The sequence below is a fragment of the Urocampus carinirostris genome, chromosome 5 (genome assembly GCF_059441175.1).
Source record: "Urocampus carinirostris isolate Australia breed hairy pipefish chromosome 5, RoL_Ucar_1.0, whole genome shotgun sequence".
Taxonomy (NCBI): domain Eukaryota; kingdom Metazoa; phylum Chordata; class Actinopteri; order Syngnathiformes; family Syngnathidae; genus Urocampus; species Urocampus carinirostris.
In genome coordinates, this window is record NC_142353.1 from 23,712,891 (window position 1) to 23,729,772 (window position 16,882).

The following is a 16,882-nucleotide window of genomic DNA, read 5'->3' on the forward strand; positions in this document are numbered from 1 at the left end:
TTTTGTAAAAAAACAAAAAACCCCAAAAAAGCAAATAAAAACAAAGTAAAAAACCGGTACATTTATTTGTTGTTGGAAATACTTTGCACGACACTTTTAAAATCCTAAATGTCCACATAGTAATAGTGACAAGTTGTAAAGCGGAAGGTGTCCTGAATCAATAGTGCAATACAGCAGCAAGATAAATTTTTTTTAAGTTATAATTTAACAATACAGACATTATTTGTTTGACAAATACTTGAGCCTGTAAGTTGCGTCCTTTTTTTAATGTATAAGAAACTAATGAATAAATAAAGGTTTTTATGTCACAGATTTCGACTATCGCGGGACCTTAGAGGAACACAACCCCCGCGAAAAATTAGCTGTACTGTCACAGCTCATTCTACAAACAAAAGTACAAAATATGACATGGCTTTTCTATCCCATTCTCCTTCCGAAAACACAATTTCAAAGGTCTTTAAAAGCACAAAGTTTCACCCTTTGCTGGCGGTACATGGCGAGCAGGGACATGTCAGTGAGCACACTGAGCTCATGTTGCCGATCGTCCGACTGTGAGAAATCGTCCGGTCCTTCTCCGCAGCCTCCTATTTGTGGGTGACTGGGGTATCCTGGGTGGACCATGAGTTCTGCTGTCACCACCTGCTCTCCAGATGTGGAAGCAATACAGGAAGGCCTACTCAAGACATGGCTAAGGGCCTTTTGAAGATTGAAGATGGACATGTTCTTGCCGACTGTGGTCAGTCCCAGGTACACATCTGGCCACCTGCAGATATTCAAAGGTGTTAACCTCGTTCAATTAATTCTGTGGTCCTCAAACGTTTTACTGCGAGGGCCACATAATATTTCCTTTCTCTGATGAGGGCCCAGGCCAAGTTGTCACAGAAAAAAATGAGAAGATTGCAGGAGTGCCTAAACATAAATAAATGTATTGTTTTCAAAAAAACTACAACATTTCTGGATCTTTCACAGAAAAAAAGACAGAAAATAAATAATTCTATTAATGAATGAATTATATTTTTTACTTAAAATACTAAATTGAATTTATTAAATACAGTTAAAATGTATGGTCATCGTAACATGTGAAATGCACAAAGAAATTAACATTTGTCTCTGGTACCGTGACTATAGATAGTGTAATAGTGAGATGAAACCCAATGCCTTTTCATATGTCATCTAATCTATACCACTGGTAATCCAGCGTAAGAGTTCACCACTTCAGAAATCCCTTTACAACCAACGATGCGCACCCAGACTTTGAGGTTTTTTTTGGTTAAAAAAAATGCTCATTAAAATGCTCTCTGGTATTGTTCAGTGGGCCGGACTAAATGTGGAGGCAGTAGTTTAGGGACCACTGATTTAATTATTCTCTTGAGAGCTCTGTATCCCCAAATGAATTTTAGTGTGGTTCTAATCTGATACAGCCTCTGCAAGGCAGTGCAAAATGTATTGTCCGTTAAAGACAGCCTCTTAACAGAAAATTATACATGTACAGTCTCCTAAAAATATTAAATTTTTAGCAGCTGATACCCAAATTATTCCTTCTTTATAAACTAAACCCATTAAAGTGACGGCAGTCAAAGTTGAACCCCTGAAATGAGTTAATGTCATTTGAATTAGAGATAAGTTCGAATGATGGAACTGTTTAGAACGTTCATAAGAAGCAATTCGGGAGACCAAGTCCACTGACAAGACCTACAAAAGAAGACATTTCTTGGATTTTGTTAAAACGTTTCCAGTAAAGTCTTTGAGGCAAGATAGCTGTAAGGTCGGCAAAATCATCTATCCGTCGCATTATGAAACGTCAATGGAAGAGTTACATTTCAAGATTAGTCAATGCTCTTAATGACAATGATCTGGACCGAAGAGTACTGTATTGCGAGTGATACTTGGAACGATGTACGAAAGATGCACATTCTCTGACAAAGAATGTGTCGCAATGATGCCACATTCAAAATAAATGGTTCGATCAACAGACACAATTGCACCTACGTTGGACATGAAAATCCACATGTTATGTTCAAACAACATGGTAATTTAGAATACATTTCCTTTCTTCAAAGTCAAGTCGATAAAATGAAGAAAAAATATTAAAATTAGAAGCTGCTAAAATGTCTATACATTTTTTGGGGCAACCCACAAACACACAGTAACAGGACATTTTGTTACTAATACACAAAGATATTCAAGATATCCATCCATCCATCCATTATCTGCACCGCTTATCCTTAGTTGGGTCGCGGGGGTGCTGGAGCCCATCCCAGCTATCTTCGGGCAGTGGGCACGGGACACCCTGAACCGGTTGCCAGGCAGTCGCAGGGCACACAGGGACAGACAATTCGCTCGTTCATTCACACCTAGGGACAATTCGGACCGGCCAATTAACCTGACATGCATGTTTTTGGAATTTGGGAGGAAACCCAAGTGCCCGGAGGAAACCCACGCAAGCACGGGGAGAACATGCAAACTCTACACAGGAGGTTCGATCTCATGATCTCAGAACTGTGCCGCACACGCGCTAACCACTGCGCCGCCGTGCTGGCCATATTCAAGATAGTTTTTTGATATTTTATTAGAGGTGTTTATGCATTTGATGTAATATGTTTTGGACCAAACGTGTTTTCTAAAAAGAGTACACCCTATGTGACTTGGCTGGCTTGAGGAAATACCCAGAAGATTTGGTTGAAGTGGCTGGGGATAGGGAACCTCTTCAAGCTTCTGCTTCCATGACCCGATCATAGATGTAGGAGAAGAAAATAAACGGCTGGGTTTGCTAATATTTGATCGTAATGTGTTTATGTGGGAATAGTGCACAAGAATGTTGAAATCATATATCTACATTGCATATAAGCCACCCCCTAAAACTAATTTAGAACAGCCACATACTAAAAGAAATTCAAAATATAAATTAAGTCTGTACTTAACATGGGTGATTATAATGAATAAATGAAACTTTTATTTCTCACATAACAAAAGCTAAAACAAAACAATAAATCGGAGAAAAAAAAACCAACAGACAAAACACAAACAATGTTAATGTACATGTTCGCAAGGGAGTAGGAAGAAGCATATGCTTATTAAAGTCTACCCCCAGACGTCCTTAACAATTTCATCCCGCATCTAGATCCCCTGTGTATTTACATGTAATTGCAGTATATGTAATTAATAAGAAATAATAAAGTGGGTGGTCTGCAACAGAATTTTACTTGATAGTGTCTTTAAAGGTCATGCCATTTTAACTTATTTGATAATATTTAGGGATATTGTGTTATTTGTTAACTCTCATTACCTATATTTGATGTTGATAATGCCTGTGTATTGTCTGTACAACCCTTTAAAACTTCTTGTGATTAAGGGCTATACAAATAAACAGGAATTGACTTGACATTTGATTTAAAGCTGAGAGATGCCCAATAGGTGAAACGTTGATACCTACACACCTTATTCCATAACGCCTGAAGACGGGGATAGAGGCTAAAGCATCCTTTTCCACCTGTGCGTAGAATTTTTGGAGATGGGACGGCAGCCATTGGCAGCTGTGTAATCCCGGGTCCACTGGAACACGTGTATATGGGATTCTATGATCTGAAAGGACTTGTGCAAACACCTCACGTACCTCTGCAAAAATAGCACATCAATGAGTCAGTAAATACTCATCTTGTGTGCCCAGAAGGATATTGCATTAGTGTACGATAAAGCTGTTGGTTTAGACCAGTGTTTTTCAACCAGTGTGCCGGGACACACTAGTGTGCTGTGAGACCTTGTCTAGTTTGCCGCTAGAATTTGCCCAATTTTATCTTTCCCAAAAAATCAGGCCATTTTTCAGTATTTTTGATATCTTTAGATGAGGAACTGTAATAGTTATCCATATCAGTACATGGCAGTAGATTTTTACATACTTTTTACATACTAATTATCTGCTCATGAGGTAGCACAGTACATTTAATAACTTAATTTGTTTAACAAAGCAGTTTAACATTGCACTGTAAAAACAAATAAAGCACATCATTCTTTTTTATTTTAAGCATTATTTTCGTCTTTTAATATACAAATTATCTTCTTATGATGTACTACAGTGAAATATTTGACAAGTTCATTTTCAAACATTTTCGACAGACGTTGGGCCTCGGAACTTTATTATAAATAAAAGTGTACCTTGTTTCAAAAAGGGTTGGAAAAACACTGGTTTAGACACTAAGATTTCGAGGTGGCAGGTCTTGGAAAACGTCACCAGTTTCACAAACTATGGTTGGCGAGGGTGCGGTAACGGAAGTATCACAACGAAAATTTGGAGAAATAAATCTTCTGTCGGCTGCTTCTATTAATCAGACATTTTCAACCGTAAATTGTATAACAACTTATGCCCAAAATTCAACAGGACAGGACCTTTAGCATTAGCTACGATGGCGAAAGGAAATAACTTCTGGATAGGACTGAAATGCACGTATTCGATACGACAGAGTAACTGAAATCTTCATGAGGAAAGAAAGGAGGATGGATTTGTGCACAAATAAAAATGATCTTTGGTGAGTAAAATGTAGCTGTGTTCCTAAATAATATTGCAATTTTATCAGTTTATTGCTTTTTTTAATACTTGTCGCTGCTGTAGCTGCAGTAAATGTTCTTGTTCATAAAATAGTTTTTGAGAGTTGGATTGATTCAGCCTACTGAAGGCCTGGGTGTGAAATGCACGGCCCGTCACTCCCTCACTTAGGAGTGAAGATGACCACCTGGGCTCAGAGATCATGCAAGAAGTCTTTTCTGAGGCAATTTTGATGAGGTTGTCTTTTTTCCCCACCGCTTTACAATATTGGACTGCTTTTCTGGCACTCTATCTGCTTTCGTCCTAAGATCAAACTGTTGCTGGCCCTGATTTTCTTGGCCTTTTCATTTGTGTTTGAGATTTATTTTTTCCTCATTTGAGTCATCTCCAAATGTTAGCTTTTATCATTTAAGAATGCACGCAAAATGTGCATGTGAAATTGTTTTGCAAGAATACTTTTTTACCATTTTGGTTGACCATTATTATGATGTGTTATGGTTTTGTTAATGCACATCAAACTTTCTGAAAACCAATCCCAGCAGAGAAGCAAAATTAAGTCTGAGTGGTGACGCCGCTCCTCCATCATGAGTAAATCAAGCTTTGCTAGAAATTGGACCCATAGGCCAATGAATTTCTACTTTCAAAAAGAATCAAGGTACAGACGCTGCCCGACTTATGGACGAAATAGGTTCCGGACGATCGTTCGTAATTTGGATTTGTTTGTAATTTACTTCAGTGCTATATTTTGTATGTTTAAGGTTTATGAAAGTATGTTTAAGGCTTGTATAAGTAACCTGAATTGTTTTGTGCCTAAAAAAATAAACATTTCATAAAATAATATCCTCTATAAAGATAAATAAAGTTAAGTGTAACTTACTTTTGGGAGATGCGCTTCAAGAGGTCCTTAAAAAAGAAAAAAAGCGATCCAACCATTTTCTCAACTGCATCAAGCTTTCTTATTCCACTTTAATTTTGAAATAAACGACTCGCCTCTGCTTTACGCTTCACACCAACCATCTTGAATGGATGCACGAGATATTAAACAATAAAAATGTTCAAGTTCTGGATATACAGCATGCTGGACATATAGTAAATGTTTACACACGAACTAGGAAGTAGAAGCCAGATTTCTTCTTCGGGGTGGATGCTGTGTGACCTCTCACAGCCCCACACGCTGGTAGCGGCGGAGAGAAGCACAACAGTACTGTCTTGTACTCGGAAAAAGGTGCAAAATACATAATCTAACTTACAACAATGTCCAGATATTTTTCAACATCCCGAAAAAAATGTTCGTAACTACCGTTTTGCGTAAGTCAAGTGGTCGTGAGTAGGGGAGCGTCTGTACATGATTTTTTTTTTTTACTTACCTTGCAATATATGGACGTGCTGATGTCCATCCATATGATGAGGAAGGTGACCAGTCAGTTCCCTGAAAAGCCTGATCTGGTCTCTCAGCTCTTGTTCCACCTTGAAAAAGAAAAAAAAAAGAAAGCTCGAGTGGAAAAAAATACATAAAGGTTAATCTTACAGAGGACAGAGAAATGATATTGTCGCAAACAGCGATTGCCTTTTGAAGAAGGAGCAGAACAATGGAAATAAATCAGGGCACTCAGCGTTTGTTTTTTTTAAATAGTTAAAATCAGATTAGTCACTTGATTTGATCACATTGGTGATCATGTAGATCATGTAATTAGGACATTTATACTGAATTATTCCTGAAGACAGAAATGGTAAATTGGAAAGAAGGGAATATTGTAAATTCCAGACTACGAGATGTGACTTTTTTTGCTATATTTTTAACAGTGCAGATTTAAATCCGGACCTGCTTATAATATATAACAGGAGGGAATGGGTGGTTTAACAGTATTTTATTAAATATTTACAACATCCTCACCATATTTCAACTTTTTCACCTACAAATCAAGTCCTCAATTTGTACATCGGAATTGAGCAGGAGTCGAAGTTATCAACCAAAAATGCTACAGTTTTCGTTCTTTATCATCTGGTCTATGTAAGGTCACTGAACTTTCTTTTAATTTTCGAGGAGCGATAAGCTAATGCAACTTGTTTAGGTACCGCAGAAACCACCAATGACAACAAAACAAAAAAACACATCTGTGATACAATCGGGCACTATTCTCCACAGTATGGTTGCCCTGGCGCTGTCGTCTAGAAATATAGGGCTCACATTTAATGCGTCTCAGCCCTCATTTGCGTTTTTTTAGCCGCAGTAATAAATATGTGCTTGTCTTTACAATGGCTATCTGAAAAATAATAATAATAATAATTTCCTTGTATTGTCATTCTGTGTAACAATCACATGATCCTCAAACGCGTGACGCAAACTCTGAGCAGAATGGAATCACGATCCAGCTGAAAACTGCGTCAGGTGTCAACGCCAAATTCCGAACACAGTTGGCGCCAGGTTTAAAAGGTAATGAACGGATGTCAATTACTTCCTTTTTATGGCTGTTTAAGCCTGCAGCTTTAATTTGTACGGAGACAAAATTGCATTTCCTTCTTAAATTGGAGCATGCGGCTTTTAATCTGGTGAGCACTGTAATACAAAATTTCTGTTTAAAAAAAAAATGGACGAAATTGTCCTCATAAAACCTGTTCCATGCTGAGTTGATGTTGTGCCAGTGCCTGACGGAAGCCCATCTTTCCATGAAAGAACCCTTGTTCGTTGACAAGTGTAGAGGTGTGTCGAAGGCTTTGACATACAGGCATTCCTTCTGACAGGTTCGCATGGAGTCCAATTGGGATGCTGTGTCTGACAAAGAAAAGTCACTTATTTGTCTCTTTTTTTTCAGAGATCTGAATACATTTTGAATAAATGTTTGACTAAATGTGCTGTTTCCTATCCGTTGTCACCATCTTCTGGCTTGTGTCATCATTGCAGCATCGTCAGCTCGTTCGTGATAAAAAATAATAATAATACAGTGTATTTTAAAGCGCCTTTCAGGACACCCAAGGTTGCTGTACATATGAGTAGGACACAGCAATAAACAAAGAGTAAAACAAGCAAGTAATGAATAGCCAATAAAACACATGATAGTGAAAAGGGGCGGTGTGTGAGGCATATGGTCAAGAATAGGCAAGTCTGAAGAGGTGAGTTTTGAGTCCGGATTTGAAGGTGGACAGTGTCGCAGAATTTCAGAGGTCAGGTGGCAATGAGTTCCAGAGCTGGGGGGAAGAGTGGCTGAAAGCTCTGCTCCCCATGGAGCTGAGGCGGGCACGGAGTATAGTGAGATGGAGGGAGGAAGATACACATTCAGGTGCATGCATTTCTTGGACGCGCTCGAATAAACTCTTCCTTTTTCATTTTTTGGAGGGTTTGGGTTGTTTTTTGGAACGTTATTTAAACACGCCTAGTTTTTTACCCTTACTGTTTTCATGCTAGACTAACAAAAAACTGCAATGAGATGCAGAAAAATCTCACTCCAACACAGGGCTTCATGGGGCCCTAATAAAAATTAGATTTGGCGCCCCTTATTACTTGATCATTTGCATACCTGCTAAAACTCATTTTATGTTTTACTCCAGGGATGGGCAATAATTTGGAGTTGGGGGCTGCATCCGGTTCAAAAGTTTTGGCCAAGGGGCCAATCTTGGAAAAAAAAAATCCAAATTTTTTAATCCGGGAATAAATACACATACAGAAATTTACATGGTATAGATCTTTTGAACTAGATTAGTCTCATGAAATTGGTTTTGAAGCGTTCACATTTAAAGCAAAATAATTTATAAGGTCTGTATTTTGAACAATTGAGTTGATATTTAGTTTTCAATCAGAGTAGTTAGTACATTTTTAAAATTATTTTTTTAGGATTTCTGTAGTCGGATTTCTGTTGAAGTTCAGAGTTTTTTGTAGTATTACTCTAGTTTTATTTTCTACCATTTCTGTAGTAGTTTTTTTTTATTTTTTTCACAGTAGTAAATTATTAGTATTTCTGTAGTATTTTTGTAGTATTACAGTAGTTTTATGATTTTGTAGTAATATGCTATTTTTTTGACTTTTTTTGTACCATTTCTGATATATTTTGTAGTATTTCCAAAGTAGAAATTGTTGTGTGCATCTTTAGTATTATTCTAGTAGTATTTTTGTCGTATTTCCATAGTAACATTTTTGTAGTATTGCTGTAGGTGTATTTTTGCAATATTTCTGTAGTATTACTTCTGTAGTAATATTTTTCTGGTAGTGTTTTGTATTATAGTATTATAAAGTGGTATTTTTTTAGTATTTCTGTAGACGTATTTTTGATGTATATCCAAAGCGGTATTATAGTAATATTTTTGTATTTTTTTTGTAGTTGTGTTTTTGTAGCAATTATGGGGTAATATTTCTATAGTATTTGTATTATAGTATCTTGTAAATTTTCTATACTATATTTTCTTTTCCAAATGAAAGCAAAATAATGTATGAGGTCCCTGTTTTTAGGCACTATATTTGATATTTTGTTTTGTACATATACATATTAAACTGAGAGGTTATGACTTATCTAGTAAAATTAATTTTGATTTGATATTTTTGCATAATCCATTGCAGCCTGGTCATCCAGGAAGGGGATTACCTCATGTGGCGTCCCTTCTCAAGGTTTCTCTATTTTCCTCAAGCTGAGGTTTTAGAGATTTTTAACTTGCCCCCATGAAGGTTTTAGATCGGGGGATAGTGTAATAATAGTCTGTAGTCTGTGCAGCCCTTTAAGACTCTTTGTGCTTAAGGGCTATAAAAATAAACATGACTTGACATAATAACATGAGGAAAAACAATGGGGGTTAAGAGGTCCTAATACTAACCTAAGGATAAACAATAAGTCGGGCCTAATGTTTAATAATTGCAGAAAACATTTGAATGAGGAAAAAATATAGGGGAGGAGCTGCCACAGTACCTTTTAGCCAAATCTGCTGCTTCTTTGGCAGCAGATGCATTCACCAGCAGGGACACAGAGGAAATGCCCCCAGCCTTAAAGCAATCAACAATTCCTTGATTCCTCTTGGGGCAGTAACCAAAATCATCTCCTGTCACAACTAGCATGATTCTGGGTTGCGGCATTGTGGCTTGTTACTGTGGAAGACATCAAATAAAAGACAAAGATTGCAAGATTGTTAAATATCGTCTGGAAATTACAGAGCATGTGTAAGTAGAGGGTCTTAATTGTTTTAGGAGTCAATATGTTTCTAGATGTGTTGAAATTTAAAAAAAAGAACACACATTGTTATACAAGGGTAGGACATACTCTTACTTGCCTTGTCAGGTGTGTTTGGTCATTTCTAGAACCGCTTTCATTATTCATTAACTAACAAAAGAGGTAGATTTTGGTGGTTTAATTCATAGTGCACGGGGACATACAATATAACTGGCTTTATTGCCATGGATTACTAAGTTGTTGATAAATAAAAGCTTTAATAGACACTCAGACTAAGAAGAGAAGTACATCAACAGATTTTGAACTTGCAAGGAAACAGGGAGAGAAGCCTTCAAATAAGAAGGTCCAACCTGTTCTACAGACCCTCCCCTGAACCCCTCTCTTTATTACCTACAGTATATTCGGTTACAAAAGCATTTCTATCCTAAGGTGTAGAATTCAAAGAACAGTGACACGATTGGCTGATAGCGACAATGATGCAATAGTCAAAACAACAAACAACAGTGAGCAATAATAGTTAAAATAACAAACTGGTATTCTATGAAATCTCTTTTGCAGGTGTCCAATAATAAAAAAACCTGAATAAATGTATCAGTTGTGAACATTGTTTAAAACAAGATTAGATGTGGCACTCCATGATAAATATATAATAAAAGACCGATAAAAGTAAGGTGAAAAAAAAAAATTAGGACTGATAGCATAGATAGGTAATATTTACAAGGTAGTAGGTGTGGACTGGCTAACATTGTGTGTCCATCAGAAAGACAATGACATTAGTAGTAACATTTTGCATAAATAAGAAAACAATGCATCTGTTTCTACATTATTGTCCTTAAGGGAAAGTGTGTAATATTTAGTGCCTCCTAGTGGAACAAGAAAAACTTCATTCAGTAAAAAAACAATGACTTGAATAATAGGTAAAAAATACATGAACTATTATATCAATGTTCATTTTTACAAATATTCATAGGTTGAGAAATTTGTATTTCTTTTATATAGTGTGATCTATACCTTGTAGTCGCCGGCACGTTTGTCTGGCATTGTGCTGCCACACTGTGCTCATATTAACTGGTTTTCATTCACATTAGACAAACCAGTACCATATAGTGGTCAAATATTACCCAATGTACTTTTAAGGCCTGGATCAACAACATCCCCGTGTAGATTTATGAAGCATTATTTGTTTTGGAAAGAAAACACAAATAATAGGGAAAATTAGAAGGCTCGCCCCCACCGTTACTAGATAAGTCATAACCTCTCAGTTTAATATGTATATGTATGCAAAAGAAAAGCTTGTATAGTATTTTGTTATAAGATTTTCCGTTTTATGTTTCTATGTTTTGCAATGTTATTGACGCACACAGGTGAAGAAAAGGAGTGACTGTTTTACCTATCAAAATGCAACTTGAAATCAGTGTTTCTGGCACCTTGAGTAAAAGTAATAAGATAAGCTTTAATGCCTTTTCGTGTGCCATCTGTACCACTGGTGGCCTAGTGGTGTAATGATGGGGGCCTCACTGGCATTCAAATTCCCTTGCATACAATGTATTGCGATTTGGATGATTATTGTTTCAGCAATCATCACTCAAATACAGGCATATACCATAAAACCTTGTGTAGTAATGCAAACCTATAAATACTGTACGCATTTCCAATATTATCCACCGTATTCTGCAATATATAAGACGCACCAGGTTATAAGGCACACATTTTGGCCAATTTGGGGGTTTTAGCGTCTTTTAGTCCGGAAAACACAATACCATTTATATTTTCCTTTTGCTACAAGTTTACCCAATAGATAGTGCTCTAAAACTGCATTGAACCTTGTGTGTATATACCATCTAATCCCAGCTTCAAAATTTGTCAACAAATGGACCACAAGAACAAAAGTTTCCCACATGTCCAAACGTGCAGCTACATAGTTAACTAGCAAATCCCCTTTTTTAACTCTTATTTTCACTGTGGTTTAATTTACAAATTAAACAAATCAGTAAAAGTTAGCAGACCAAAGGACTAAAAAAAATGGACAGTGCACTGACAATATTGGAGAATTGACAGAACAATCATTACCGTAACTTTAAAAAGGTGTTAAACAAGTGCTAATCATTGGTTAAAACACAAGCTTGTTCCCTATTGTTAGTGTTTAACAAGCTCATAAATAACTTTGATTGTGATTTTTGTTGATGAAGGAAGTCACACATCCAAGACGTCTCAAAGCAGTGTTTCTCAAATAGTGGGGGCGTGTTTTGCAGACAGCAAGTGTAGACATGAAGTGCAGCAGATTCTCAGATGACGACATGGAAAAATATTCATCAAAGATGAAAAGACAGGAAGAGAGAAATAATGTCTCCTGAGAGCAAAGACAAAGAATTATGACGAAACATATTATCACGGTGGGAGACGGGGAAAGACCACTGTACTTGCCATGTTTGAAAATATTGACAGAGGACAGCATGAAGCCAAATAAATAAAGGTGCCACTTAAATACATTACACCCAAATCACGTTGACAAGCCGCTTAAGCTTTCTTCAGCAAAAACATGCTGAATATTGTTAATGCTCATCCCGGTTTGTGACTCCTACTTCCGTAAACAAGAGACCAGTTAGCTTCATATGACGGAGTAGGATATGAGAGTTTCTGTCTTATGCGGAGTCCTGCTTCAACCATGCTGATTGCGGCCATTTATCCAGCTATCTTGTTTGATTAAAAAAAAAGTGAACACTAATTATTATCTCCGATAAGCAAAGCAAGCGTTGCAATAACCTTTTCGTCTGGGGTCTAAATATATATATCCGTTTGTCTTTGTCTGTTTATTTGTGTGTCTGTCAACCCAAGAAAAGGGGAAATGAGTTAAGATATAGCCACCATCTTTCAAAGGAAGTCAGAGATGTGAAAAATGCCAAAAAGCTGGCTCAGGATTTTTTCCCAGAAAAACATTCCACTCTCCAAAGACAGACTCCATTGAAAATCTATATGATTGTTTACAGGCAGTCATACAGGCAGGTGGGTTTAGATATGACCACCATCTTTCACAGGTAGTCAGGGAGGTTATCTTAGTTGTGAAAAATACCCAAAAGGCTGACTCAGCAGACATTCTACTCTCTTAGGCTTGAACAGGTTTGGCCAGGATCACAATATTTGACAAGCAATCAGGTAGATCACTCAATAGGTGACAACGCCATGAAGAACTGACTCAGCAGTCAGTTTTATTCAGAAAGACATTCCCCTCTTCCAGGCCAGAACTAAATTCATTTTCAAATCAACATCTTGCAGACAGGTAAAGGGTTGACCTACATGTAAAAACTGCCCAAAAATAAACTGGCTCGGCTTTTTTTTCTTTTGCTGACTCAGCAGCTTTCCCAGTAAGACATTCTACTTCCCCAGACCAGAACATGTCTAGACAGGATCACAATCTTATTCAGGAAGGTCACTCTAAAGGTGAACGGCCCTGCCAAAAGGGAGATGCCACCCAAAAATGTGGGTGATGCTCTACTGGGGCACAGCCATTTTAGATATAATATATTTTTGCTTCGCAGGTAATCTTTATTGTTTTTGAGGATGTTTTTTTAATGTTACTGATTAGTTTGGAATTTATTATTATTCGATATCGTGTCATTTGATTTTTCTGTAGATAAATAAAGATTGATTTTTCAGTATCATATGGTATGATACAGTCAGTCAAAAATATTTAAACAGAGTTTGAGGGCTTAATTTTATTATTGAATTTCAGATTCTTTAGAATGTTTTTTGTTACAGTTGATAAAGCTATTTTTTGTTGTAAGTTGGTCTGTATTTTATTTATTGTCTTAATAAGGGTAGTGTTATCTAGTACAGTATATTATCTACAGGGTTGGGTAGGGTTACTTTAACTGGATTACTTTCAATTACTTTTGGATTACTCCAATACCAAATATGCTAATAAAAGACAAAAGAAACTAAATATGAATAAAATGACTAAATTTTGTGCAGGCTTGGGAGTAACGGAACACAAAATGATGTTGGCAAGCTGTTTGGATTTATTTTCATTTTGTTTCTGTCGCATTTTATGTTAGTTTTGCCAGAGATCAAAGAGATCAAAGCCAGGAGAGAAAGCTTACCATGTGTTGTGAGTCATAATTTTATTCATATCTAGTTTCTTTTGTCTTTTATTAGCATATTTGGTATTGGAGTAATCCAAAAGTAATTGAAAGCAATCCAGTTAAAGTAACCCTACCCAACCCTGATTATCTATAATTTTGGGGTGATGGGGGGTTGGAATGGGGGCTTCTTGGTGGTGTTGGTGACGATTGCATGTCTTAATAAACTGATTATATAGACTACGATCGCTTTTTTCTTTTATTCGCAGCAATCAAAATTCCCTTATACAGACTATGATCGCGACAGACTTACCTGGTACCAAGAGGCAGGCTGGAACCGTGTAGTGGAAAAACACCTTTACTGCATGTGGGGAGAGAACTAATAATGTCGCTGACATATTTTTTTTATCTTATCTTTGGTAAATAAAGAAACTTGTTTACACAAAGGTATCTTTGTTTTTATACTACACAATACACCTTAATGTGAGTAAATAGGTGCCGCGTTGTGTAAGAAAGGTTCATTATCGCTAAGAAGGAGAATTGAAATCATTAAGGGAGGCAATTAGGTTAACAGGTATGGTGGCAATAATTCTGCAGTGAAGAACAATAAATCTCAAATTAACGTGTACATGTTCACTTGAGTCATAAAAAGGAGCGTTTTCAACTTACCATAATAGTTGAAGAATTCTCAACTGGAAGAGTGGTGACAGTGTCAGCTGAAAGTCGGCTTTTTGGCTGCGGACAAACATGCAAGTGACTGACTTAATTCAAACATTAGTGTTGTGGTTGAAAAAATGAACAAAAGTATTTACTGTCAAGTAGCAGACATTGAATAGCTGTCTTTAGAAACGACGTCCTTTTCGCCGCCTTGGAAAGCAGGAAGAACGACATATCGGAAACACATCTTGCGGCCAAATGAGTGATGTGTCGTTCGCGAACGTAAGGGCTTATTGAGTTGGCTCTTGGAATTGAACGGAGGGAGTCGACTCTTCAACAATCAAGAGCCGGTTCCCTTGGAGACGATTTATTCCCCTCTTGTGATTGGTCAATATATATTTTCCCCATGGATTCTGTGTTGTTTACATTTAATTTGTTGAGTATATAAAAGGTTACAGTTTTTTGTTGATCTATAAATATTTGGCTGTTCGCTTTCTGTGTTTTTAAGGGATTAGGTGTTTCACCATTAGCTTTTTGTTTACCAATATTTTAAGTTCATTCTTGTATGTCATCGTTTAATAGGTACACTGAAGAGTGACTAATTTTAATTTACATTTGGTTGTGTTGTTAGTGTTGACTTTAAAGGTGTTTGGTATAAAAAAGGTTCAAATTTGTTCAAAGTTCATTGTTGGGGGAAATAAATAAATGCTATTATAATGGAGGAGAATAGATAGATAGATAGATAGATAGATAGATAGATAGATAGATAGATAGATAGATAGATAGATAGATAGATAGATAGATAGATAGATAGATAGATAGATAGATAGATAGATAGATAGATAGATAGATAGATGGATGGATGGATGGATGGATGGGTGGGTGGGTGGGTGGGTGGATGGATGGATGGATGGATGGATAGATAGATAGATAGATAGATAGATAGATAGATAGATAGATAGATAGATAGATAGATAGATAGATAGATAGATAGATAGATAGATAGATAGATAGATAGATAGATAGATAGATAGATAGATAGATAGATAGATAGATAGATAGATAGATAGATAGATAGATAGATAGATAGATAGATAGATAGATAGATAGATAGATAGATAGATAGATAGATAGATAGATAGATAGATAGATAGATAGATAGATAGATACTTTATTCATCCCTGAAGGTAAATTCACATTCCAGCAGCACCCCTGAGCTGAGAACAATACAATAATAAGGCAAAAAGAATGCAATATACAAATACCCAGTGTGACGTGCAAATGCCCACAAGACTTAAAAAATAATTTCGTGCAATGTTTTACATTATTTATATGATTTTTTCTTTTTCTTGCTTTTTATTTTATTTATTCCTCTGTTTCTGTATTGTTTTTTTCCTGCTTTCTATTTTTCCTAGTCTTTTATTTCTTTTTTCTTGCTGTCTTCATTTTACTATATTTTACTTTCTTTGTCTTGCTTTTTTCTTATTTTTTTCTATATTTTTCTTTTTTTGTTTAATATTTTTTTCTTGCTTTTTACTTCTATTGCCCTACTTTTGATTCTCATTGTTTTCTTCTTTGTTTCTTTTTCATAGCTTTTTCCTTCTTCATTTTGTTTCATTCCCCTACTTTTCTCTGCCCTTTTATTGATTCCTTCTTCTTCTCTTTTTCTTTGTTTCCCCATTTTCCGAGCACATTATTTGTATTGTCCTTATTTTTTCTTCTTTGTTTCCTCTTCTGTTTTTTCCTTCTTTTTTCTTTTTCCCAAGCTATCCACTTTTTTTCTGGGTTTTGTCATTTTTCTTTTTCTCTCTCTCTTTTTCCTTTTTTGATTTTAAGTTGTCCTTTTTTGTTTCATTTTAAAATATTTTTTCCTGCTTTATTTCCCCTTTCTAATGTGATTTCGTTCAAAGTGTTAAAAATAATTGGGAATATAGGGATTAAAACAACAAAAAACAATCTGAAGAGCCGTTTGGGAGCCAAAATAGACGGCTCTTTTTAGTAAACTGAGCCAAAAAAGCCGGTTTGCTGAAAAGATCCGGAATTACCACCACTAAAAGACATTCTGCGTCCGAATCTGCAAAGCTGGGAACCTCCGAAGGCTATGACGTCACTACAGGTGCAGCATGAGAGTTTACATAAACATGCTTTGTCTCTCAACGCGTTACAGACACCAAGGGTTGTAAATCCATCTGTATTGGGATCATTTTCTGGGATCACATTGTACCGGAAGTTACGTCACGTCTACGTCACATGCAATCTTTCGAGGACTCGCGCTGCATTCCAGAAAAGTGGGAAAGTGGGAGTTCTCAATAAAATGACACTCGAGGTGGTTAGTCCTAATCCCAAAGTTGGAGAAAAATATGTAATGCGACTTCATCGAGTTGCTTCAATGAACGGACACGCGGTGAACGGACATGATCACACGATTATAATGTTACATGAACCAGTGCGCCATTGAC

The 16,882-nt window shown here is 36.4% G+C and overlaps 1 protein-coding gene across 2 annotated transcripts; it reads right to left on the reverse strand.

The window, feature by feature from the left end:
- Window positions 1–46: 46 nt before the first annotated feature.
- On the reverse strand, window positions 47–14,754 carry ydjc (YdjC chitooligosaccharide deacetylase homolog). 2 transcript variants are annotated; one of them, XM_088336252.1, is made up of 7 exons: window positions 14,594–14,754; window positions 14,436–14,501; window positions 9,433–9,608; window positions 7,154–7,313; window positions 5,908–6,007; window positions 3,438–3,615; window positions 47–763 (listed from the first exon to the last, which is right to left on the reverse strand). In XM_088336252.1, exons 3-7 carry the CDS (start codon window positions 9,594–9,596, stop codon window positions 448–450), a joined length of 918 nt encoding a protein of 305 aa, XP_088192378.1. In that variant the 5' UTR covers window positions 9,597–9,608; window positions 14,436–14,501; window positions 14,594–14,754; the 3' UTR covers window positions 47–447. The 2 variants fall into 2 exon arrangements, with proteins under 2 accessions (XP_088192378.1, XP_088192377.1); XM_088336251.1 differs by having other exon boundaries at window positions 14,579–14,749.
- Between the last annotated feature and the right edge of the window lie 2,128 nt (window positions 14,755–16,882).

Excerpts from the sequence above, each read along its gene's own strand:
- ydjc (XM_088336252.1), bottom strand. The coding sequence starts at position 9,596 with ATGCCGCAACCCAGAATCATGCTAGTTGTGACAGGAGATGATTTTGGT. Across the intron at positions 3,616-5,907 it reads GCACGTCCATATATTGCAAG|AGGTACGTGAGGTGTTTGCA; the intron begins GTAAGTAAAAAA and ends CTATTTTTGCAG. Across the intron at positions 764-3,437 it reads TTCAGGCGTTATGGAATAAG|GTGGCCAGATGTGTACCTGG; the intron begins GTGTGTAGGTAT and ends GAATATCTGCAG.